We start from the raw sequence: 27309 nt of genomic DNA, 5'->3' as shown, positions 1-27309 counted from the left end.
ATGGGAAAAAATCTAAATCAATATAAATTGTTCCTGTTTGATAATGAAGAGGTGAAATCTTTGTATTAGATATTTTTCTGTCATGGATCATAATTGGGAACCCATAAAGTATAGGACTTTCTGTATTTAAGACAATTCTGACCATTGCAAAAATTCTTAATGTAAAAATCACATACATATTTTATTACAAAGGCATGAAAGAGTCCCTTCTGAAAGGTTAATTTGAGAAGAAATTTTAAAGATATAAAGTATCCCCGAAAAAACCAACATACTTCTGGAAGAAATCTAGTTTTGGTAAACCACAGCTATCGGCACCTATTTTATTTTGTTCTCATGGGCATTTCGTTTCTTTCAGAGTAAGTGAGGAAAAGGAAGTGACAGAAGAAAGACTCAAAGCTGAGCAGGAATCATTTGAGAAGAAGATCAGGCAGTTGGAAGAACAGAATGAATTGATCATCAAAGAAAGGGAAGATATCCTTTTTGAAAGTCCTCTTTTTTAACGTTCAGAAAGTTTGACTGTTTCATGAAGAAAATGTGAACTCCAGAGAAATAATTGTTCTAATTTATAACCTAGTGTAAATCTGCATGGGCTGCCATTTCGAGGTAATTGGAACGACACTTAGCAGCATGTGCTGTGGCTCCCTTGGTGCTTGACGCAGCCGTCCAGCTGTTCCCACTGCCGCTGCTCTACAGTGACGCACATACTTGTCAACTCAGAGAGACGGGAGGAAACTCGGGCATTAAAATGTAGTGTTGGAACTTTATTAAATTCTGTTCCACTACTGTAATTGAGCCCAAAACATCTTTGTCTTTGGTATTCTTTCTGGCTAAAGCTTTGACAGTTCTAAGGCATTCTACTCTAATATCATTTTAAAAAATCCATTGTAGCTTATAGATGTTGTAATTGATAGATATTTATACTGCAGCATAATACCACCAAACTTTTCATGGAAGAGAAACTATTGGGTGTAGAATTAGAGGGGTGTGTGTGAGTGTAAATATGTATGCTTGTGTTATTCGTGAGAAAATAAAGTAAAAACTGAAGTTTTAACTTAAGGATTGTACTTTAAGGGATATATGAGTTGAAATAAGTGTATTGCTGAAATTGTTTTGACTGGGTAGAATTGCTTATCTTTGGGTGTTTTTGTACTGACATTTTCAAAAAAGAGAAGTGATTGTCCCTAAAGTTAGGATCCTGAATCTGCCAGGGTATGTGAAGTCCTGAAGGAACCATTGTTCTTATTGTCAGTATCGTAATTTTTGTGACTTTAATAATTATTTTGAAGATACTTTGAGTGTCAAAAAATGATCACATATTGACAGTAACTATACCTTTGTGAAAACAAAGCAAAGAGAAGCATAAAGATAAATTAATTCACTAGGGAAAAATGCACAAAAGTAACTATTAAAATTGAGATCTGAACTTGCATTTTTCAAACAGCGGGAATGTGTGATTGCAGATTAATATAATCAGAATTCTCCAATTTGATTTGTGGAGTAGGACATTTGTTAGTTTTAGGGGCCCCCAAGTTCAAAGGAGTACTTTTCCAATTATATTTGTTCTTTAGCACTTGAGTAATCTTGAGCCTTCTCTTTTCTCTCCTTTCATTGACTCTATTGCCCTGGGTTGTCAACTCTCAGGCAGTCCCCCTTTGGTGATTTTCATCTTGATGCTTTTTTCTCTTGATTGAAACAGCACTGTTTAGTCAGAATTTACAACTTTGCTCAGCCAGAGTTAATCTTTCACTTTGCAAAAGGAGTAGTGACTCAGGACCCTAGCACTTTCAAGAAAAGGTAGACCAGGAGTGCTTTTATGTGTAACGGAAGCTCGCTTTACAGGTCTGTTACTTTGCACGTAACAGTTCTGAAGATAAGTGGCTACTGGCGTTGCTGTAGTGGCTTAAAGTTTTCAGTGATGGGTCTATAGAGTTCTCTTAGTTTCTTCTAATGATTGTGGGATTCCAGGTTCCAGGATGGTTGCTCCAATTTCAATTATTATGTTTCCATTAAGGCAGAAAAAAAGAGGAAAGGAAGCCATTCTGGTAGTTGTGACTCCCTGTTTGTTTTTATAACACATGCAGTTTTTGTCAGGGCATTTCCCTCCACGCTGCCACCCAGCAGTCTTTCATGAGATATTTATTGTCCTGAACTTTATCATGTGGGCATGCTAATCTGCAAGGGAGGCTGAGAAATTGAGCATTCAGCTTATCCAATTTATACAGTGGGAGGCAGCAGGGAACGGGTTGGAAATGAAGTCAGCCTTCAACTCTGGTAGCAGAAGTAGGGGAGATTGAAATCACTTTTTGTATACAGAGGAGGTGTGTTGATACCTTGATCTTCCTGGGAAGAAAAAAAAAAGTATTGTGTACAGTGGAATTGGGGCTGAGAAATAAGATGAGAGATGAAAGAGGTCGCAGACAATTTAGAAAGCCTGGCTACAGTTAGAATGGGACCTTGTTTATCTGGTGCTAGCCTAACAAAAACAAATGTGTGGCTATATGGTAAAGCACAGTTTAACTTCGGTGGACTATTACAGTTAGCACTCTCTGGGTCAAGATTACTTGTATATAGTATCGAAGCAGTTGACATTCAGCATGATTATGGACAGAATAATTTCTTTTGTCAGGCTGAATATTAAGATACATCGGACACGACTGAGGGCCTTCACTTTCACTTTTCCCTTGCATGCATTGGAGAAGGACATGGCAACCCACTCCAGTGTTCTTGCCTGGAGAATCCCAGGGACAGGGAAGCCTGGTGGGCTGCCGTCTATGGGGGTCGCACAGAGTCGGACACGACTGAAGTGACGCAGCAGCAGCAGCAGCTGATTGTAGTGACACAGTATTTCCTTTGTTTCTTAGCACATAGGTCAACCCACTGCCCTGGAACAGATCTGCCCGGTGCCAGCTCAGTGCAGCCACACACGTCCCTTGTGTATCTTCCGTGGCTGTTCTTGCCCTGCAGCTGCAAGTGGTGCAGTTGCAATAAAGATCTTGTGGGCTGAAATATTTACTGTCTGACCCTTTACAGAAAAGTGTGCTTACTCTGATCTAAATTGTAAAATTAAAAAGTAAAGGAAAATACAGTCAAAGACTTAGACATGAATCATAGTTAGACCTATTTTGATATAAAAAGATTTGACTTGAGTATTATTATTGTGAGTGAAGATTGGAGTAAATGTTAGACCATGTTCAAAAATTAAAATAGTTTAGTTAGTGTAATTGGTTTAAGATTTTTTTGAATCACCTAAAGATAAGTGGTATTTGTGGAACTTGTCAAAGAAAAGAGAAAGGAAGATATGATTAAAAAACAGTGAGATCCATGTCTTTTTTCCCAAGTGGATTGCTCAGGTATGAATCTCCTTTACCAGTATAAACCTGTCAAAGGTTAATATAGGTGATTTTACTGTACATAAAACTCTGTAAAACTTAGAGACATAAAACAAGGATATAATTTAAAACAATATAATTTTAACTACAGATACATTTACCTATCATACATGAATGATTCAAACTCACATACATGAAATGAGATAATTTCAAATTATTTTAAAGCCTGTTTCTGCATGAGGAACTATATGGATTCTGATTTTTGGCATTTTAATGATGTGTTATCCTAATTTATGGGGTTCTTTTGTTATAAAAGTCCTAATAATAGGATTTATTGATTAATTATATGAAACCAGACCAGTCCCTTAGTAGAAAAGAGTGACGATATTTTACATGTTTGCATTTGGATCAAACTTCTGAAGGATTTGTTCTTATGCTAATTAGAGAATTTATTACTAAAACATAAACACTCTTAGTAGTTTTCAGTCTTTGAACAAAGAAAACTTGTTTCCTGAGAAATTAGCTATGTAAATGAATGTGCCATTTACAAGGTCTAGCAATCTGATGAACTTAGTAGATTTTTCCCTAACTAAATGTGTATGAATGGGGAGGTAAATCTGAAAGGGACAGAATAATATGTCCAATAGGAATAATTCTGAAACATGTTAGCATGTAATAGTGTAAGACACAGAGGATGTAGCCATTATAAAAGTTGATTAATATTTGAGCTGATTGTAATTCCAGAATATATGTCTCAGCTCAGGATGGTATCAAAAGCTTACAGAAGGAAAGTTAAGTCTGATGTTTGCTGACTTCCCTCTTAACTGAAAGAGCAAGGGAAATGACAGACAAGAAAGCACAATGGGCTTTAGAGTCAAAATTGTTTTAGTAATGATGAGCTGTCTGACCTTGGGAAAGCTACTGAACTTTTCTGAGTGTTTTTTCATCTATAATATATGGATAGCTAATAATGCCTTTTTTTTGTAGGCTTGTTGAATTTGGTAGGTTCTTTATGTGTGTAAAGAATCTAGCAGTGTTTCTTACTTTGGAATACTGAAACACAGATAGCAATTCTCCTTATTACTATGATTAATTTAGATGAGGAATGAGTTGACTAGCTCCTCTGTTTCTCAACTCTTCCTTTCTTCAGTGGGGTTTTGATGGTTTTAATTAGGTTAAGCAGATGCTTAGGCTGCTTAGAGGCCCAGTAGGAGAGTGAAAGGACTTCCCTGGTGGCTCAGAGAGTAAACAGTCTGCCTGCAATGCAGGAGACCTGGGTTCAGTCCTGGGTCAGGAAGATCCCCTGGAGAAGGTAACGGCTACCCACTTTCGTATCTTTGCCTGAAGAACTCCATGGACAGAGAGGAGCCTGGTGGGCTACAGTCCATGGGGTCACAGAGACTCAGACACAACTGAGCGACTAACACTTTGGCTTTTTCAGGAGAGTGAAATAGATGTGCTTTGTCTTCTGTTTCTGTGAAGGAGGAAATCTTTCTGTCTCATTTACACTAGTTAGGTGCTTATCAAGGGCAAACAGGTTTTACTTTGCTCTCCCAGAAACCAGACTGACAGAAATGTTTGTTTTCTTTTCTTTCTGATCTGTTCCATTATTTCTCGGACTGAGACTTTAGTCAATTGAAGAGGTTTAGAGGTGCTTAGAGCTTAGATCCTTGAGCCCACTATATCAGAGGTCATTTTAGAAACCTTGCTCTGGGAAGAAAGAGTTTTAAAAGAACCAGCCTTAACCTTTTTGAGGAATGTTTTAGAATGAGCCAAAGGTCTTAGTATATCTGTGCTGAAATTAGCCTAGAGAAAACTCACAAGAATTTCATCTAATTATATAAAAAGGAATCATTTGTTTGAATAACAGTAATATTTAAGAGGTATTCAAAGCTTTCTATTTAACTGTATACATCTCTGCTACATGAGCCAGACTACCACGATCTGATAGACTTTTGCCAAGAATAACAACCATACTGTAGGAAGTTCTGTCACAGATCTGGGTGCAGTGGTCTTGGGTGGGTAAGCAGGATAGGATAATAAATAGAAATAAGTTTCATGAGGAAGGAAATAAACTTCAAAAGAAGGGTTAGTCTTTTTCTAATTAAAATTTCTGATCCTTCATAAGAAAAAGCAGGAGATTCTCCAGTCTTAGAAACAGTTTGGGGAGAATTAAAAATGTAAACTTAGTGAAGATGCCTATAGGCAGAGGAGAGGGTATTTTGGTGCCTGGCAGTGTGGTTGTGGCATATGAATATAGCAAAGTATGTTGCCAGATACCTTATCAGCTTTGATGAATTTTGGCCTTTTGAATAAATATTGGGTTTTTTTTTTAATGTTTACAAATTGAATTATGGTGATAGGATATATTTGGTATACTTAGATAAAGTCAGTTAATTCCATTTAGCAAGCCCTAGACAATATTGCTTTATTAATCTAATAACTATCTCTAATACTGTGTAAGTTGTACTTTGGGGGACTGTTTTATTTGCTCTGTGATGCTGTATAACTTTAGCAGGTTTTGAACCATTATTATTGTATATTAGCAGGATAATATTGTCATTGTAAATCATAACAGATTAAATAACCCTTTACCATTGTGTTAAGAAGAAATAAGCATGCTTAAGGAAAGAACTAGTTATTACTAGTATTACTGTTGCCTGAGCTATTCTTGAATATTATTTTGTTCTTTTAAAAATACTTAGATATTAATGCTAACTGAAGGGAGAAATTGGTGATAAATGTTTGCAGAAAATAAAAAACTATATCAAATTTTATCCATATACTTCATTTCAATAACCCTTTAGAGTTTAAGTTACTCTGTGGTAGTGAGTTATATTTACACATTACTTTTCTGGACTCATCCAAGATGAAAATAAAAAGAAGGACTCCTGCTCTGGTCCCCTAAATAATGCACTTTTCTCACATGAAAATTCTTGAGGCTATCACACATATAATATTAAACTCATTGTCTGGAATCTAGTTTATAAGTCCATTAAAAGCAGAACATTAGAAGTAGGGAAAAAAGCTACAGTAAGGATATTGAAGCTGACAGAGTTAGCTATTAAAACTATTAAAAACCATATGAAAACTGAAAATGTACAGCAATCTAGAACTTCTCCCCACCTAGATGTATCTCAAGACCATCCTGTATGAAATGCAGCACACTGCTTAACTTTCATAATTCTGTTATGAATTTGATGCCTGATTCTGAGGCATCAAAATAATGGCAAATTGTTTTTATGCCATTACCTTTTTTATGTACATCTAGTACTTCTGTTAGTAAGATGTCTTACATTTGTGTATGGGCTTCCTGGTGGAAGCCCATAGAGGGTAAAGGATCTGCCCGCAATGTGGGAGACCCAGGTTTGATCCCTGGGTTGGGAAGATCCCCTGGAGAAGGAAATGGCAACCCACTCCAGTATGGCAACTCTTGCCTGAAAAATCCCATGGACAGAGAAGCCTGGCAGGCTACAGTCCAATGGGTCGTAAAGAACTGGACACGACTGAGCGACTTCACTTTCACTTTTCTATTTACAGACTACTGAAACTTATACTTTTTAATCTTCACAATAACCTGGTTAAGATAGGTGAATCTCATGCTCTTTTCCTTATTTTTACAGATAAAGATACAGCCCATTGCAGGGTTAAGAGTAAAATCTTAATGACAGGAAATATCTTTATATCAAATTATTTCTGCAGCAGTGAACAATGCAAATATCAGTAGGCCTTACTTTTCTAGCCTGCTTTATAGTTAAAGCAAATTTTTATTTAAAAAATTGTAATATATTTTACAGTGCTTTTTATCCAAAGTTGGTTTTAAAAAATGGGGGAGGGGGGTTGATGGAGTACTTACTAGAGTGTAACCTAATTATTCAGAAATCCAGATATGTGAGATGTTCTTGAGATTCACTGGTATTTTGGCTTTTCTATTCAGTCACCAAATCTTTATCATTTGCCCTCTGAAATATTACTCTTAACCCACTGTCTTTTAAAAAAAATTTTTGTTAGGGTAGAATTGATAGGCAGATTGTGTTAGTGTCAGGTGTATAACAAATCGAATCTGTTATCCACTCTTTTTTAGCTTGTTTTCCTATATAGGCCATTATAGAGTACTGAGTTGAGTTCCCTGTGCTATATAGTAGCTCCCTAGTAGTTATCTGTTTTCTTAGATATCAATTTATTTGGCTGCATCAGGTCTTAATTGCGTCAAGTGGGATATTGGTTGCACCATGTGGGATCTTTTGTTGCAGGTGCACAGACTCGAGCTGTGGTGCAGGGGCTGAGCAGTTGCAATGCAAAGGCTCTCCAGGTGTGGCACATGGGCTCTAGAGCACACTGGCTCAGCAGTTGCAGCGCAAGGGTTCAGCCGCCCTGCAGCATGTGGGGTTCTAGCTCGCTGACTGGGAATTGAGCCTGCATCCCCTGTGTTGCAAGGCAGATTCTTAACCACTGGACCACCAGGGAAGTCCCTGTTGTCTGTACATAGCAGTGTGTATATGTCAGTGCCAATCTTCCAGTTTATCCCTACCCCATCTCCCAACCTCACCCCATAACCATAGGTTTGTTTTTTACATCTGTAACTCTATTTTTGTTTTGTAGATAAGTTCATTTCTAGCCTTTTTAAAGATTCTGCATATAAGCAATATCATATGATATTTGTTTGACTTCACACAGTATGAGAATTTCTAGGTTCATCCATGATGCTGCAACTGGCATTATTTTGTTCTTTTTATAGCTGAGTAATATTACATTGTATATGTGGATAAAGCAGGTGTGATTGTCTTTTGCTGTTTTCCCTGACACATCACTGCATTCTTGTGAAGTATCCTTTTGCCCATCTTCATTATCTTCCGCTGTCCTTTGATTGACTTCATTTCATCACAGTTGCCAGATTAATCTTTCCTAAGGACTACTTTTATTACATCACTTGGCTTTTTAATAACTTGCCTTGGCTTCTTATGGCCTAAAGTATCAAATGTGTATTCTTAATTTTGACACTTAAGCCCTCTGTTTCTGATGCCATGTAATATATGTGACCTTCAATTTAATGACTCTCTTGTGTAGTGCCTACATACTAGATAGGAAAAGCTCACTGGTTTTTTTTTTTTTTTTTTTTTTTTCCCCTGCTTACTGAAGTTTGTTTCTATTTCTTTGTCATTGTTCCTTTTGCTAGTTTTCTTTGAGACTTTAGGACTTTTTTTCTGAAAAATTTTTAGCAGTATTTGACTCTTAGAACTCTTTAACTGTTCATAGCTATGCCAACAGCCCTAACTTATGCATCTTACAGCTCCCTGGGCATCTGTGATTTCTTTCAGCAGTACTGGATTTTGAATAAGAACGTTGACGTCAGTCTTGGACCAGCTACTTTATCCCTTTCTGACTCTACTGCAGTCACTGAGTGCAGGAGCATTTCAATTTCATTTTAGAAGAATAAGCTAATTTGCAGTTGCTTTAGGCTTGAGTAGTAGAGAAAGTGAAGGCCGTGAAGAAGAAAAGATACTGTCTAGCCAAAGGGGATCTGTATTTGAAAAAATGCTTTTTGGTTTGTTTTAAGGCTGGAAAAGAATGTGAAGTATATTTATATGTTGAAACAAATGTGCTAGGAAATGATTAAGATCTGCTTTCCATCTCATAGTACCTTTTCTGATTTTTAGTTTTTTTTCCTATGAAAATGAAACAAATCTTAAAGAAATCTTGATAAATTTATCTGTTAAGCTTATATGCCGTGGAGTACTGAAATATGAGATTGTGCTTTTCAGCCACTTGCCCTCTATTTTGGGCTTATCAAGGTTCATTTGTTTATGTATGTTTGTATTTGTTATTTTTGTATTTGCTATGGACTGATTTGTGACCCTCTAAAAATACACATGTTGAAGCCCTAACCCCCTGATTGAGCCATCTGCAGATGGGTTTTTAGAGGGTGATTAAGGGCTTCTCTGGTGGCTCAGATGGTAAAGAATCAGCCTGCAATGCGGGAAACCAAGGTTCGATCCTTGAGTTGAGATGATCCCCTGAAGGAGGGCATGGCAAGCCACTCTAGTATTCTTGGCTGAAGAATTCCATCGACAGAGGAGCCTGGTGAGTTACAGTCCATGGACTTGCAGAGAGTGGAACACTGCTGAGTTACTAACACTTCACTAAGGTTAAATGATGTCTATATGAATGGGGCTGTAATCCAACAGGACTCTAGCCTTATAAGAAGGAAGGGGATCTCTCTCCCTCCCTTCTTCCCATCCCCCACATGTGCGGACACAGTGGCCATCCGAAAACCAGAAGGGAGCTGTGACCAGAAACCAAATCCTATAGGACCTTGATTGGATTTTCTAGCCTTTAGAATGATGAGAAAATAAATTTCACCCAGTCTGTGGTATTTTGTCATGGCAGATTTAGATAGTATTTAATATGTCCTTAGTTCTTCAGTATTTTTATTCTATGTATATGTTGAAAAATCCTTTTGGTGTGTCGTTGAAGAGTACACTAAATTTCTAAATGATTAGTATGTTTTCAGATGTCGTTCTCTGGTAATTTTCTCTTATTTTGGGGCTTCCCTGGTGGCTCAGATGGTAAAGAATCTACCTGCAATGCAGCAGACCCAGGTCCAGTCTCTTGGTGGGGAAGATCCCCTGGAGAAAGAAATGGCAGCCTACTCCAGTATTCTTGCCTGGAGAACTCCATGGAGTGTACTGTAGGCTGCCAGGCAGGCTACAGTCCATGCAGTTGCAGAGAGTCAGACATAACTAGTTCTTTGGTATTTTTATTCTGTGTATATATTAAAAAAAAAAACCTTTTGGTGTATCTGTAGAAGGATACACTCAGTTTCTAAATAATTGGTATGTTTTCAGATATCATTCTCTGATAATTTTCTCTTATTTTTAATCTCCTGGTTGGGTATTAATACACTTTGAACAGTAATTTTTAAAATATTATTTTGTATTTTTTAATGAGATTTGCTTTTAAAGAGTTTTTGACCTTACTGTTTGAGATCCTTTTAATATCTGTGGTGTAACATTTTACAATAAAAACAGCTGTACTTTCCAGGTTTGGTTTTGATTTCTTTGACTTGCTGAAGGCTCTAGATATGAAGCCTGAGCCCCTCCACAGAGCGATTTCTGTGTTGCTTTGTAGTGAGTGACACTGGAGTTCAAATAGATGTGCTTTGGGGCTTCTAAAGTAGCCTGAGTGGCTAAAGTATTCACTTGTTTTTGATGACCATGTGTAAATAAGCTAAGCAGACTGAAATTCAAAAATACTGGTTTTCTACATTTCTGTTTAATTTTTTTTAGTATTAGTTCTGTACTGGATAAATGATACTAAATCTGTTTGGCATAATTTAAAATTACTTTGGGAAGTTTCACCAGTTCTTGCATGAAGAAATAGGGTTTCTATAAATCAATTGCATAATTATTATTGTTGGGGAGAGTTCATTATTTCCTTTAGCCTTTTACATTACTCATCTTCTTTAAAGGACTGTTCTGACGTACTCTCTTCAGCTAAATCCATTTGCCATACCACATCTTGTAATTGCTTTAGATTTGAAGAATATGATGAATGGCTTTATTATTAACCAATAGCAAATTTGTCTTAGTGTTCTTAACCTCAATGTGACCTTCACTTTTGAATAGTTAAATGATTAAATGATTCAGATGGTATTATTCTCACCTCCAGTAGAGACTTACACAATAGCATTTCCATTTTTAGTTTTATTGTTATGCCCAAGATTTTATATTCCCAGTGCTTTAATTGTTCAGATGTAGTAAATCTAGTTATGGTATAGTCATGTAATGATAAAGAAATTAACTGAATATCTGAAATCGATCTCCTTATAGATAAGATGGTAAGGATTGTCAGTTTCTCCTGATTTCATTATGTTTTGTTAATAGAGAAATCTCAGGCTATTCAGCTGTTTTCCTGAATGCTCAGGCTGGTGAAAAATGGAGAAAGAATCCTTCCTATCAAAAGTCTTACACAGTCCTTGAATTTCTAAATAAATATGACCTAGAAAATGCACATATCTAAAGATAATACTGATTTATCTTCCAGCTGGTGTTCTAGTTGGTCAGTTTTTCAAATAGTAGTTATAATGTGTGTGTCATTTTTTTGCCATACCTTTAAAAGACCTTTATCTACACAAAGGCCGTTAAACACAGGAAAAATGGCAACATCAAAGGAGAATATAAGAAAGAGATGAAACCATTAGAAAAGAAGGTTAGAAATAAATAATAGGAATTATCCTAATGAGAAATTTGCACTAGAGAAAGTTTGACAGTTGAGAAGAGAGCCTAGCGATATGCTGATAGAAGTGAACAGTTATTAGTTGAGTGCCAGGAAAAGCTGCCAACTATCTACCTCTGTCTCACATAATAACCCCAAGGCATCAGTGTGCCAGACTGAAAGCACAGGGAGTAGCTTAACACTCTAGAGGCAAAGGGAATAAGAGGAAGTTTAAGTGTGATGGTAGGTATAATCATTTAGAGATAGCACAGCCTTTATAAGTATCTTCTTAACATAGTATTATACAGAAATCTGAGATGGCTTTTAAGTGAAAAATCTATGTGAAAAATGCTTTTGTAAACTTCTGTCTAGTTAATTAGAAATTGGGTGTCTCAAATATGAGTTATCTAAGTATGTGACATAACAAAAACACTAGTATTTTGGAAAGAACACCAAAATCATGAAATCATGATTTCATTTTGCCTTTAAACTAGATATATGACCTTGGATAAACTAACCTCTGCAAGTCTGAATTTTATCATATTTAATGTGTTAATAATATCTGAACTGTTTACCAAAAAAGGTGATCAAGACTATGAAAATTCTATAGAAATTTTAAAGTCTACAAAAATATTATCTCACTCTGAAAAGTTTTATAACAAACAAATGAATATGAAGATATATATGATTATTTTATTCTTTATTTTATTCCCTCACACATTTAAAAATGTTATCATTTCAAGCATTCTGTGAATTTTATTAAGCCTCTTTTTGTACCAAAGCAAATGGTATTATGATTCTTTTTCAAGTTATATTGAAAATATATAAAAAAATATATTTTACTTCATATTTTATTTTTTATTGAACAAATATTGATTTGTAGCATTATATGTTTTATATTTGCAACATTATATTTGCGCTTCTGTATATGTTACAGTGTGCTCATCACCAAAAGTTTATTTTCCATTCATCACCATACAGTTGATCCCATTTGCCTGTTTTACCTTTCCTCTCCAGGAACCAGTACTCTTATTCTCTGTATCTACATGTCTGTTTTTTGTTCAGTCCATGGGGTCGTTTGGTTTGTTCATTTATTTTATTCTTTATTGGTTTTTTATGTTCCACATATAAGTAACATCACATGGTATTTTCCTTTCCCCATCTGCTTTATTTCACTTATATATATATATATATATATATATATATATATTTCATATCATCTTTATCTAGTCATTTGTTAATGGATACTAGGTTATTTCCATATCTTGGCTATTGTAAATAATGCTGAAATGAACCTAAGGGTGTAGGTATCTTTTTTGAATCAGTGTTTTCATATTCTTTGGATAAATAGTCAGAAGTGGACTACCTGGATCATATATGAGGAATCTCCGTACTGTCTTCCATAGTGGCTATACCAATTTATGTTTCCACTAACAGTTTATGAAGGTTCTCTTTTTTTTCCCACATCCTTCCAACACTTGTTATTTGATTTTGTTCAGTTGCTAAGTCATGTCTGACTCTTGGCGACCCCATGGACTGTAGCACGCTAGGCTTCCTTGTCCTTCACTATCTCCTGGAGTTTGCTCAAACTCATGTCCATTGAGTCGGTGATGACATACAAATCTCATCCTGTTGAACGGTTGTTGCTGAGCTGTGAAAGTCACCAGGATTCTTGGGCTCCAGAAGAGAAGAATTCAGTCTGGGGCCAGTGACATTTGAACACTCAGTGCTTTTGTGTAATAAAGTTTTATTAAAGTATAAAAGAGATAGAGAAAACTTCTGACACAGACATGAGAAGGGGGCAAAAAGAGTGCCCCCTGCTAGTCTTTAGCCAGATGTTATATAGCTACAAGCAGGCTGATAATTAGAGAAAGGAAATGTCTCAAAACTCAGAGACTGGCACCAGGCCTCTCACCCAAAACATGCATTTTGGGATAACACTGGCACAAGGTGGGTGTTGTCCTGGGCCATAAAATGATTAACATGAATCTTGAAGAAAGGCAGGTTTCCAAGCAAATACATAGTCTTATTAACATAACTTAAGAGAACTTTTGCATGAGCAAAACATACTGGTTTGTCAAGTCACTTCTAAGTCTTAGGCAAACCAACCTGAAGACAGAGTCTAGGGTAAATACATAGTTTATTAACATAGCTTAAGAAAAACATCTCCATAAGAAAAATGCATTGGTTAGCTCAAGGTTCCAGAAGAGTTCAGGTGAAACCAGGTGTCCTTATGGCAACACAGAATTGTAAAAGAAACCTCTTTTTAAATGTGTGTAGAGAAGGGGGAAAAAATCAAACACTTGTACTTTGTTTCCTCCTGCTGCTTAAGTGAGAGAAAAGATGTCTGACACTTGCAGCCTGTTTCCTCCCTTGGGAGATCCCTGCCCTTCCTGCCTGTTACCCTCTCACTGTGTGCCCTCTTCTCCTCCTGCCCTCAATATTTCCCTGCTTTAGGTAATGAGGACGTTTTGGTAATGTTGATTCTTCCAGTCCAGGAGCATGAAATACCAGTTTCTTCGAATAATGTCTTATAATTTTCAGTGTGCAAATCATTCACCTCCTTGGTTAAATTTATTCCTAAGTATTTCATTATGTTTTTGCAATTATAAATGTGGTTGTTTTCTTAAGTTTTCTTTCAGTAGCTCATTGTTGGCATTTAGAAATACAGTAGATTTATGTATATTGCTTTTGTGATCCTGCAACTTTACTGTATTCATTTATTATTTCTAATAGTTTTGTTGAAGTCTTTAGATTTCCTATATATAAAGTCATTTCATCTGCAAATAGTGACAGTTTAACCTCTTCCCTTCCACCTTGGATGGCTTTTCTTTCTTTCTTGCCTAATTGCTCTGGCTAGGACTGCGAATAATATGTTGAATAGGAGTGGTGAAAGTGGACATTGTTGCCTTATTTCTTATCTTAGAGGAAATGCTTTCAGCTTTTCACCATTGAGTATGATGGACTCGTTATATATGGCCTTTATTATATTGAGATGCATCCCTCTATATCTAGTTTATTGAATTTTTATTGTAAATGTGTGTTCAGTTCAGTTCAGTCACTCAGTCGTGTCCGACTCTTTGCGACCCCATGAATCGCAGCACGCCAGGCCTCGCTGTCCATCACCAACTCCCGGAGTTCACTTAGACTCACGTCCATCAAGTCAGTAATGCCATCTAGCCATCTCATCCTCTGTCGTCCCCTTCTCCTCCTGCCCCCACTACCTCCCAGCATCAGGGTCTTTTCCAATGAGTTAATTCTTCGCATGAGGTAGCCAAAGTACTGGAGTTTCAGCTTTAGCATCATTCCTTCCAAAGAAATCCCAGGGCTGATCTCCTTTAGAATGGACTGGTTGGATCTCCTTGCAGTCCAAGGGACTCTCAAGAGTCTTCTCCAACACCACAGTTCAAAAGCATCAATTCTTCAGTGCTCAGCCTTCTTTACAGTCCAACTCTCACATCCACACGTGACCACAGGAAAAACCATAGCCTTGACAAGACGGACCTTTGTTGGCAAAGTAAGGTCTCTGCTTTTGAATATGTATCTAGGTTGGTCATAACTTTCCTTCCAAGGAGTAAGCATCTTTTCATTTCATGGCTGCAGTCACCATCTGCAGTGATATTGGAGCCCCCCAAAAAATAAAGTCTGACACTGTTTCCCCATCTATTTCCCATGAAGTGATGGGACCGGATGCCATGATCTTTGTTTTCTGAATGTTGAGCTTTAAGCCAACTTTTTCACTCTCCTCTTTCACTTTCATCAAGAGGCTTTTTAGTTCCTCTTCACTTTCTGCCATAAGAGTGGTGTCATCTGCATATCTGAGTTATTGACATTTCTCCCGGCAATCTTGATTCCAGCTTGTGCTTCTTCCAGCCCAGCGTTTCTCATGATGTACTCTGCATATAAGTTAAATAAGCAGGGTGATAATATACAGCCTTGACGTACTCCTTTTCCTATTTGGAACCAGTCTGTTGTTCCATGTCCAGTTCTAACTGTTGCTTCCTGTCCTGCATACAGGTTTTTCAAGAGGCAGGTCAGGTGGTCTGGTATTCCCATCTCTTTCAGAATTTTCCACAGTTTATTGTGATCCACACAAAGGCTTTGGCATAGTCAATAAAGCACAAATAGATGTTTTTCTGCAACTCTCTTGCTTTTTCTTGTTTTTTATTTTATTTTATTTTATTTTTAAACTTTACATAATTGTATCAGTTTTGCCAAATATCAAAATGAATCCGCCACAGGTATACATGTGTTCCCCATCCTGAACCCTCCTCCCTCCTCCCTCCCCATACCATCCCTCTGGGTCGTCCCAGTGCACCAGCCCCAAGCATCCAGTATCGTGCATCAAACCTGGACTGGCAACTCGTTTCATACATGATATTTTACATGTTTAAATGCCATTCTCCCAAATCTTCCCACCCTCTCCCTCTCTCACACAGTCCATAAGACTGTTCTATATATCAGTGTCTCTTTTGCTGTCTCGTACACAGGGTTATTGTTACTCTCTTTCTAAATTCCATATATATGCGTTAGTATACTGTATTGGTGTTTTTCTTTCTGGCTTACTTCACTCTGTATAATAGGCTCCAGTTTCATCCACCTCATTAGAACTGATTCAAATGTATTCTTTTTAATGGCTGAGTAATACTCCATTGTGTATATGTACCACAGCTTTCTTATCCATTCATCTGCTGATGGACATCTAGGTTGCTTCCATGTCCTGGCCATTATAAACAGTGCTGCGATGAACATTGGGGTACACGTGTCTCTTTTCCTTCTGGTTTCCTCAGTGTGTATGCCCAGCAGTGGGATTGCTGGATCATAAGGCAGGTCTATTTCCAGTTTTTTAAGGAATCTCCACACTGTTCTCCATAGTGGCTGTACTAGTTTGCATTCCCACCAACAGTGTAAGAGGGTTCCCTTTTCTCCACACCCTCTCCAGCATTTATTACTTGTAGACTTTTGGATCGCAGCCATTCTGACTGGTGTGAAATGGTACCTCATAGTGGTTTTGATTTGCATTTCTCTGATAATGAGTGATGTTGAGCATCTTTTCATGTGTTTGTTAGCCATCTGTATGTCTTCTTTGGAGAAATGTCTATTTAGTTCTTTGGCCCATTTTTTGATTGGGTCATTTATTTTTCTGGAGTTGAGCTGTAGGAGTTGCTTGTATATTCTCGAGATTAGTTGTTTGTCAGTTGCTTCATTTGCTATTATCTTCTCCCATTCTGAAGGCTGTCTTTTCACCTTGCTAATAGTTTCCTTTGATGTGCAGAAGCTTTTAAGGTTAATTAGGTCCCATTTGTTTATTTTTGCTTTTATTTCTAATATTCTGGGAGGTGGGTCATAGAGGATCCTGCTGTGATGTATGTCGGAGAGTGTTTTGCCTATGTTATCCTCTAGGAGTTTTATAGTTTCTGGTCTTACATTTAGATCTTTAATCCATTTTGAGTTTATTTTTGTGTATGGTGTTAGAAAGTGTTCTAGTTTCATTCTTTTACAAGTGGTTGACCAGAGTTCCCAGCACCACTTGTTAAAGAGATTGTCTTTAATCCATTGTATATTCTTGCCTCCTTTGTCAAAGATAAGGTGTCCATATGTGCGTGGATTTATCTCTGGGCTTTCTCTTTTGTTCCATTGATCTATATTTCTGTCTTTGTGCCAGTACCATACTGTCTTGATAACTGTGGCTTTGTAGTAGAGCCTGAAGTCAGGTAGGTTGATTCCTCCAGTTCCATTCTTCTTTCTCAAGATTGCTTTGGCTATTCGAGGTTTTTTGTATTTCCATACAAATTGTGAAATTAGTTGTTCTAGCTCTGTGAAGAATGCTGTTGGTAGCTTGATAGGGATTGCATTGAATCTATAGATTGCTTTGGGTAGTATACTCATTTTCACTATATTGATTCTTCCAATCCATGAACATGGTATATTTCTCCATCTGTTAGTGTCCTCTTTGATTTCTTTCACCAGTGTTTTATAGTTTTCTATATATAGGTCTTTAGTTTCTTTAGGTAGATATATTCCTAAGTATTTTATTCTTTCTGTTGCAATGGTGAATGGAATTGTTTCCTTAATTTCTCTTTCTGTTTTCTCATTTTTAGTGTTTAGGAATGCAAGTGATTTCTGTGTGTTGATTTTATATCCTGCAACTTTACTATAGTCATTGATTAGTCATAGTAATTTTCTGGAGGAGTCTTTAGGGTTTTCTATGTAGAGGATCATGTCATCTGCAAACAGTGAGAGCTTTACTTCTTCTTTTCCAATTTGGATTCCTTTTATTTCTTTTTCTGCTCTGATTGCTGTGACCAAAACTTCCAAAACTATGTTGAATAGTAATGGTGAAAGTGGGCACCCTTGTCTTGTTCCTGACTTTAGAGGAAAGAAATGCTTTCAATTTTTCACCATTGAGGATAATGTTTGCTGTGGGTTTGTCGTATATAGCTTTTATTATGTTGAGGTATGTTCCTTCTATTCCTGCTTTCTGGAGAGTTTTTATCATAAATGGATGTTGAATTTTGTCAAAGGCTTTCTCTGCATCTATTGAGATAATCATATGGTTTTTATTTTTCAATGTGTTAATGTGGTGTATTACATTGATTGATTTGCGGATATTGAAGAATCCTTGCATCCCTGGGATAAAGCCCACTTGGTCCTGGTGTATGATCTTTTTAATGTGTTGTTGGATTCTGATTGCTAGAATTTTGTTAAGGATTTTTGCATCTATGTTCATCAGTGATATTGGCCTGTAGTTTTCTTTTTTTTGTGGGATCTTTGTCAGGTTTTGGTATTAGGGTGATGGTGGCCTCATAGAATGAGTTTGGAAGTTTACCATCCTCTGCAATTTTCTGGAAGAGTTTGAGCAGGATAGGTGTTAGCTCTTCTCTAAATTTTTGGTAGAATTCAGCTGTGAAGCCGTCTGGACCTGGGCTTTTGTTTGCTGGAAGATTTTTGATTACAGTTTCAATTTCCATGCTTGTGATGGGTCTGTTAAGATTTTCTATTTCTTCCTGATCGAGTTTTGGAAAGTTGTACTTTTCTAAGAATTTGTCCATTTTTTCCACGTTGTCCATTTTATCGACATATAATTGTTGATAGTAGTCTCTTATGATCCTTTGTATTTCTGTATTGTCGGTTGTGATCTCTCCATTTTCTTTTTTTTTTTTTTTTCCCATTTTCATTTCTAATTTTATTGATTTCATTTTTCTCCCTTTGTTTCTTGATGAGTCTGGCTAATGGTTTGTCGATTTTATTTATCCTTTCAAAAAACCAGCTTTTGGTTTTGTTGATTTTTGCTATGATGTCTTTTGTTTCTTTTGCATTTATTTCTGCTCTAAGTTTTAAGATTTCTTTCCTTCTACTAACCCTGGGGTTCTTCATTTCTTCCTTTTCTAGTTGCTTTAGGTGTAGAGTTAGGTTATTTATTTGACTTTTTTCTTGTTTCTTGAGGTGTGCCTGTATTGCTATGAACTTTCCCCTTAGGACTGCTTTTACCGTGTCCCACAGGTTTTGGGTTGTTGTGTTTTCATTTTCATTCGTTTTTATGCAAATTTTGATTTCTTTTTTGATTTCTTCTGTGATTTGTTGGTTATTCAGCAGCGTGTTGTTCAGCCTCCATATGTTGGAATTTTTAATAGTTTTTCTCTTGTAATTGAGATCTAATCTTACTGCATTGTGGTCAGAAAAGATGCTTGGAATGATTTCTATTTTTTTGGATTTACCAAGGCTAGCTTTATGGCCCAGGATGTGATCTATCCTGGAGAAGGTTCCATGTGCACTTGAGAAAAAGGTGAAATTCATTGTTTTAGGATGAAATGTCCTATATATATCAATTAGGTCTAACTGGTCTATTGTATCGTTTAAAGTTTGTGTTTCCTTGTTAATTTTCTGTTTAGTTGATCTATCCATAGGTGTGAGTAGGGTATTAAAGTCTCCCACTATTATTGTGTTATTGTTAATTTCTCCTTTCATACTTGTTAGCATTTGTCTTATATACTGCGGTGCTCCCGTGTTGGGTGCATATATATTTATAATTGTTATATTTTCTTCTTGGATTGATCCTTTGATCATTATGTAGTGCCCATCTTTGTCTCTTTTCACAGTCTTTGTTTTAAAGTCTATTTTATCTGATATGAGTATTGCTACTCCTGCTTTCTTTTGATCCCTATTTGCATGGAAAATCTTTTTCCAGCCCTTCACTTTCAGTCTGTATGTGTCCCCTGTTTTGAGGTGGGTCTCTCGTAGACAACATATGTAGGGGTCTTGTTTTTGTATCCATTCAGCCAGTCTTTGTCTTTTGGTTGGGGCATTCAACCCGTTTACGTTTAAGGTAATTACTGATAAGTATGATCCCGTTGCCATTTACATTATTGTTTTGGGTTCGAATTTATACACCGTTTTTGTGTTTCGTGTCTAGAGAATATCCTTTAGTATTTGTTGGAGAGCTGGTTTGGTGATGCAGAATTCTCTCAGCTTTTGCTTGTCTGAAAAGCTTTTGATTTCTCCTTCATACTTGAATGAGATCCTTGCTGGGTACAATAATCTGGGCTGTAGGTTATTTTCTTTCATCATTTTAAGTATGTCTTGCCATTCCCTCCTGGCTTGAAGAGTTTCTATTGAAAGATCAGCTGTTATCCTTATGAGAATTCCCTTGTGTGTTATTTGTTGTTTTTCCCTTGCTGCTTTTAATATCTGTTCTTTGTGTTTGATCTTTGTTAATTTGATTACTATGTGTCTTGGGGTGTTTCGCCTTGGGTTTATCCTGTTTGGGACTCTCTGGGTTTCTTGGACTTGAGTGATTATTTCTTCCCCATTTTAGGGAAGTTTTCAACTATTATCTCCTCAAGTATTTTCTCATGGTCTTTCTTTTTGTCTTCTTCTTCTGGGACCCCTATGATTCAAATGTTGTAGCATTTAATATTGTCCTGGAGGTCTCTGAGATTGTCCTCATTTCTTTTAATTCGTTTTTCTTTTATCCTCTCTGATTCATGTATTTCTACCATCCTATCTTCTAATTCACTAATCCTATCTTCTGCCTCTGTTATTCTACTATTTGTTGCCTCCAGAGTGTTTTTAATTTCACTTATTGCATTATTCATTATATATTGACTCGTTTTTATTTCTTCTAAGTCCTTGTTAAACCTTTCTTGCATCTTCTCAATCCTTGCCTCCAGGCTATTTATCTGTGATTCCATTTTAATTTCAAGATTTTGGATCAATTTCACTATCATTATTCGGAATTCTTTATCAGGTAGATTCCCTATCTCTTCCTCTTTTGTTTGGTTTGGTGGGCATTTATCCTGTTCCTTTATCTGCTGGCTATTCCTCTGTCTCTTCATCTTGTTTAAATTGCTGAGTTTGGGGTGTCCTTTCTGTATTCTGGCAGTTTGTGGAGTTCTCTTTATTGTGGCATTTCCTCGCTGTGTGTGGGTTTGTACAGGTGGCTTATCAAGGTTTCCTGGTTAGGGAAGCTTGTGTCGATGTTCTGGTGGATGGAGCTGTATTTCTTCTCTCTGGAGTGTAATGAAATGTCCAGTAATGAGTTATGAGATGTCTATGGTTTTGGGGTGACTTTGGGAAGCCTGTATCTTGAAGCTCAGGGCTGTGTTCCTTTGTTGCTGGAGAATTTGCTTGGTATGTCTTGCCCTGGGACTTGTTGGCCCTTGTGTGGTGCTTGGTTTCAGTGTCGGTATGGAGGTGTTTGATGAGCTCCTGTCAATTAATGTTCCTTGGAGTCAGGAGCTCCCTGGAGTCAGGGTTTGGACTTAAGCCTCCTACTTCCAGTTATCAGTCTTATTTTTACAGTAGTTTCAAAACTTCTCCTTCTATACAGCACCATTGATAAAACATCTATGTTAAAGATGAAAAGTTTCTCTACTGTGAGGGTCACTCAGAGAGGTTCACAGCGTTACATGGAGAAGAGAAGAGGGAGGAGGGAGTTAGAGGTGACCCAAATGAGATGAGGTGGAATCAATAGTGGAGAGAGTGGGCTAGCCAGTAGTCACTTCCTTATGTGCACTCCACAACTGGACCGCTCAGAGATGTTCACGGAGTTATACAGAGAAGAGAAGAAGGAGGCAGGAGACAGAGGTGGCCAGAAGAATAAAAGGGGGAAATGAAAAGGAGGGAGACAGATCCAGCCAGTAATCAGTTCCCTAAGTGTTCTCCACCGTCTGGAACACACAGAAATTCACAGAGTTGGGTAGAGTAGAGAGGGGTTAGGGAGGAGATACAGGTGACCTGGTGGAGAAAATGGAGAGTCGAAAGGGAGAGAGAGCAGTCAAGCCAGTAATCTCGTTCCCTAGTGAAAAATGGGTCCTGAAGATTGGGTTCCTAAAGGTACAAAATTGGTAACAAATACATAAAAGCTAAAATTAAAAATCTAGAGTAGAGTTTGGATTTTCAAAAATGCGATGTTAATGAAAAGAAGAAGGAAAAGAAAGAGAGAAAAAACGAACAAAGAAAAACAAACAAGGTCATGAAAATTATAAAGAAACTACAGGTACAAAATTGATAAGTAATACCAAAAAGCAAAAATTAAAAATCTAGAGTAGAGTTTGGAATTTCAAAAATACAATGTTAAAAAAAAAAGAAGAAGAAAAATAAAGAGAGAAAACAAACAAACCAACAAAAACAATGTCGCAAAAATTATAAAGAAAATACAGGTACAAAATTGATATCAAATACCAAAAAGCATAAATTAAAAATCTTGAGTAGAGTTTGGAATTGCAGATATACGATGTTATATAAAAGAAGAAGAGAAAGAAACAGAGGGGAAAAAAAGAAAAAAAAAAAGTCACAGAAATTATAAAAAAAAACTATAGGTACAAAATTGATAACATATACCAAAAGGCTAAAATTAAAAATCTAGAGTAGTGTTTGGAATTTCAAAAATATGATGTTAAAGCAAAGAAGAAGGAAAAGAAAGAGAGGAAAAATGAACAAAGATAAACAAACAAGGTCGTGAAAATTATAAAGAAACTACAGTACAAAATTGATAACTAATACCAAAAAGCAAAAGTTAAAAATCTAGAGTAGAGTTTGGAATTTCAAAAATACAATGTTAAAAAAAAGAAGAAGAAAAATAAAGAGAGAAAACAAACAAACCAACAAAAACAATGTCGCAAAAATTATAAAGAAAATACAGGTACAAAATTGATATCAAATACCAAAAAGCATAAATTAAAAATCTTGAGTAGAGTTTGGAATTGCAGATATACGATGTTATACAAAAGAAGAAGAGAAAGAAACAGAGGAAAAAAAAAAGTCACAGAAATTATGAAAAAAACTATAGGTACAAATTTGATAACATATACCAAAAGGCTAAAATTAAAAATCTAGAGTAGAGTTTGGAATTTCAAAAATACAATGTTAAAGAAAAGAAGAAAAAGAAAAAAAAAAACAAAACATGGTCAAAAAATTATAAAATATATATATGAAGTTTGCTGAAGAAGAAAAAAAAAATAGGGTCTTTTTTTTTTTTTGCAAAGTAATAGTTATAAAAGTGAAAATTAAAGGACAATAGAGGACTTAAAATTTTTTTAAAAAAAAATTAAAAAAAAAAAGAAAGAAAGATTGATCATAAAAATAGTAAAAATATATCTAGGTCTTTCTCTGGTTTTGTTGTGAGTATTGTGGGTTCAGTTCATTTTTGGCTAGTTCCTTGGTCCGACTTATATTTCTCAAGATCTATAGGCCCCTTCCTATGTAGTCCGTAGTAACCACAGGGTTTTAATCTATGGCCTGTAGCTTCCAAGGCGTTTCCCTCTGTTATAGCTTCTTCTGTTTGCTGGTCTCTTCAGTGTCTGGTTCCCGCCTTGACACAAAGGGGACGGTGGAGGACACTATTTTTTTTTTTTTTTTTTTTTAGGCTCACTTGTTCAGCCGTGCTGTGGGGAGGGAGGGAGGGATGCTGCAAACAGATAACACTGGTGTGCGCTCGCAGTGCCTCAGCCACACTGGGTGTGCCCCTGCTCACGGCGCGTGTAGCCTCCCTGCCCACACTGCTCGGGCTCTAGGTTGTTCCGCCTGGAACAATCAGAGGCCAGCCCTGGGCTGACCTCCCAGGTCCAAGCCGCTCAGGTTCAGGCACTCGGGTAGTCCTCAGAGGTGCAGACTTGGTTGGGCCTGCGTTTTGTGCTCTTCCCAGATCCGAGCAGCTCAGGTGATGAGGTGTTTGGCGAGCGCCAATGCTGCGACTTATCGCCTCCCCGCCACTCGGTTATCTGGGTGTAAAACCGGCGCACCTTCTCAGGCAGATGTTGGCCGTCCAGACCCCCAAGAAGTTTTAGTTAGCAAAGAAGCCTGCTTACAGTTTTATAGATAGTGTCTCTCTTGGACTGCGATTGCCCCCTTCCGGCTCTGGCTGCCTGTCACCGGAGGGGGAAGGTCTGCAGCCGGCTATCTCTGTTCAGTCCTTTGTTCTGTGCGCAGGCCTGGCGGTGTCTTAGGTTAGGGCTGGCTTTTCACGTGGTAGATATCCCACAGTCTGGTTTGCTAGCCCAAATTATTTCGCTCAGATGGCGCTCAGGACATTCGGGCCCGATTCTTACTCTAAGGGACACAGCCTGCGCCGTGCTTCCCTGCCCAGCCCCCGCTTGCTAATGCCGTGTGCAGGCGTCTGCGCTGCTTCTCCGCTGGGGGAGTTACCATAGGGCTCACAATCTGCGATTTTTAATTGTTTATTTATTTTTTTTCTCCCTTTTATGTTGCCCTCTGTGCTTCCAAAGCTCGGCACAGATTCGGCAGCGAGAAGGTTTCCTGGTGTTTGGAAACTTCTCTCTTTTTAAGACTCCCTTCCCTGGACGGAACTCCGTCCCTCCCTCTTTTGTCTCTTTTTTTGTCTTTTATATTTTTTCCTACCTCCTTTCGAAGAGTTGGGTTGCTTTTCTGGGCGCCTGATGTCCTCTGCCGGCATTCAGAAGTTGTTTTGTGGAATTTACTCGACGTTTAAATGCTCTTTTGATGAATTTGTAGGGGAGAAAGTGTTCTCCCCGTCCTATTCCTCCACCATCTTGGCTCCTCCTCTCTTGCTTTTTCGATGATGCAGCGGATGTTGGCAATTTGATCTCTGGTTCCTCTGCCTTTTCTAAATGCAGCTTGAACATCAGGAAATTCATGGTTCACATATTGCTGAAGCCTAGCTTGGAGAATTTTGAGCATTACTTTACTAGCATGTGAGATGAGTGCAATTGTGTGGTAGTTTGAGCATTCTTTGGCATTGCCTTTCTTTGGGATTGGAATGAAAACTGACCTTTTCCAGTCCTGTGGCCACTGCTGAGTTTTCCGAGTTTGCTGGCATATTGAGTGCAAGCACTTTCACAGCATCATCTTTCAGGATTTGAAATAGCTCAACTGGAATTCCATCACCTCCACTAGCTTTGTTCATAGTGATGCTTTCTAAGGCCCACTTGACTTCACATTCCAGGATGTCTGACTCTCGATGAGTGATCACACCATTGTGATTATCTGGGTTGTGAAGATCTTTTTTGTACAGTTCTTCTGTATATTCTTGCCACCTCTTAATATCTTCTGCTTCTGTTAGGTCCATACCATTTCTGTCCTTTATCGAGCCCATCTTTGCATGAAATGTCCCATTTGTATCTCTAATTTTCTTGAAGAGATCTCTAGTCTTTCCCATTCTGTTGTTTTCCTCTATTTCTTTGCATTGATCGCTGAGGAAGGCTTTCTTATCTCTTCTTGCTATTCTTTGGAACTTTGCATTCAGATGCTTATATCTTTCCTTTTCTCCTTTGCTTTTTGCTTCTCTTCTTTTCACAGCTATTTGTAAGGCCTCCCCAGACAGCCATTTTGCATTTTTGCATTTCTTTTCCATGGGGATGGTCTTGATCCCTGTCTCCTGTACAATGGCACGAACCTCATTCCATATCCATAGTTCATCAGGCACTCTATCTATCAGATCTAGGCCCTTAAATCTACTTCTCACTTCCACTGTATAATCATAAGGGATTTGGTTTAGGTCATACCTGAATGGTCTAGTGGTTTTCCCTATTTTCTTTAAGTCTGAATTTGGCAATAAGGAGTTCATGATCTGAGCAACAGTCAGCACCTGGTCTTGTTTTTGTTGACTGTACCATATATCTACTACTGTGGGCAGGAATCCCTCAGTAGAAACGGAGTAACCATCATGGTCAACAAAAGAGTCCGAAATGCAGTACTTGGATGCAATCTCAAAAATGACAGAATGATCTCTGTTCGTTTCCAAGGCAAACCATTCAATATCACAGTAATCCAAGTCTATAACGCTGAAGAAGCTGAAGTTGAACGGTTCTATGAAGACCTACAAGACCTTTTAGAACTAACACCCAAAAAAGATGTCCCTTTTGTTATAGGGGACTGGAATGCAAAAGTAGGAAGTCAAAAACACCTGGAGTAACAGGCAATTTTGGCCTTTGAATACGGAATGAAGCAGGGCAAAGACTAATAGAGTTTTGCCAAGAAAATGCACTGGTCATAGCAAACACCCTCTTCCAACAACACAAGAGAAGACTCTACACATGGACATCACCAGATAGTCAACACCGAAATCAGATTGATTATGTTCTTTGCAGCCAAAAATGGAGAAGCTCTATACAGTCAACAAAAACAACACCAGGTGCTGACTGTGGCTCAGATCATGAACTCCTTATTGCCAAATTCAGACTTAAAGAAAATAGGGAAAACCACTAGACCATTCAGGTATGACATAAGTCAAATCCCTTATGATTATACAGTGGAAGTGAGAAATAGATTTAAGGGCTTAGATCTGATAGATAGAGTGCCTGATGAACTATGGAATGAGGTTCATGACATTGTACAGGAGACAGGGATCAAGACCATGCCCATGGAAAAGAAATGCAAAAAAGCAAAATGGCTGTTAGATATTGTCAAATATTTTTCCTTCATCTATTGTGATGATCATATGGTTTTTGTGCTTTGTTTTGTTAATGTGGTGTGTCACTTTGATTTGTGGGTGTTGAACCATCCTTGTGTTCTTGGAATGAATCTCACTTTATCATGGTGCATGATCTTTTTGATGTGGTGTTGAATTCAGTTCACTAATAGTTTGTTGAGCTTTTTCTGCATCTATGGTCATCAGATTAGTGCCCTGTAATTTTCTTTTTTGTGTTGTCTCTGTCTGGTTTTGGTATCAGAGTAATGTCAGCCTCATAAGATGAGTTAAGAAGTATTCTCTTCTTGTCAATTTTTTTCCTCTGGGAATAGTTCAAGAAGAATAGGTACTAAGTCTTTGAATGTTTGATAGAATTCATCTGTGAAGGACTGGACTTTTTTGGCCTGGGGACCTTTTTGCTTACTCTTTCAGTCCCTAGTAGTGATTGATCTATTCAGATTTTCTATTTCTTCATTTTTCAGTCTTTGCAAGGTTGTATGATTCTGAGAATTTATGTATCTCTTCTGGGTCATTCAGTTTGTTGATGTGTGCTGCTGCTGCTGCTAAGTCGCTTCAGTCATGTCCGACTCTGTGCGACCCCAGGGACGGCAGTCCACCAGGCTCCCCTGTCCCTGGGATTCTCCAGGCAAGAACACTGGAGTGGGTTGCCATTTCCTTCTCCAGTGCATGAAAGTGAAAAGTGAAAGTGAAGTCACTCACTCGTTTCCGACTCCTAGCGACCCCATGGACTGCAGCCTACCAGGCTTCTCCATCCATGGAATTTTCCAGGCAAGAGTACTGGAGTGGGGTGCCATTGCCTTCTCCATTGTTGATGTGTAGCTGTCCATAATATTATCTTATAATCTGTTGTATTTCTGT

At 37.6% G+C, this 27309-nt stretch overlaps 1 protein-coding gene across 1 annotated transcript in view; it reads left to right on the top strand.

The window, feature by feature from the left end:
* Positions 1 to 5152, top strand: part of LOC129636064 (protein hinderin-like) — a 68024-nt gene extending 62872 nt beyond the window's left edge. Inside the window, exon 5 of the mRNA XM_055559341.1 lies at positions 356 to 5152. Within this exon, the coding sequence (XP_055415316.1) occupies positions 356 to 500 (145 nt within the window). The 3' untranslated portion in view covers positions 501 to 5152. The remainder of the gene's footprint in view (positions 1 to 355) is intronic.
* Positions 5153 to 27309: the final 22157 nt, after the last annotated feature.

Source organism: Bubalus kerabau, chromosome 21 (genome assembly GCF_029407905.1).
Source record: "Bubalus kerabau isolate K-KA32 ecotype Philippines breed swamp buffalo chromosome 21, PCC_UOA_SB_1v2, whole genome shotgun sequence".
Lineage (NCBI taxonomy): Eukaryota > Metazoa > Chordata > Mammalia > Artiodactyla > Bovidae > Bubalus > Bubalus kerabau.
Note: the sequence above shows the minus strand (reverse complement) of the source record. Positions and strands in the feature narration are given on the sequence as shown.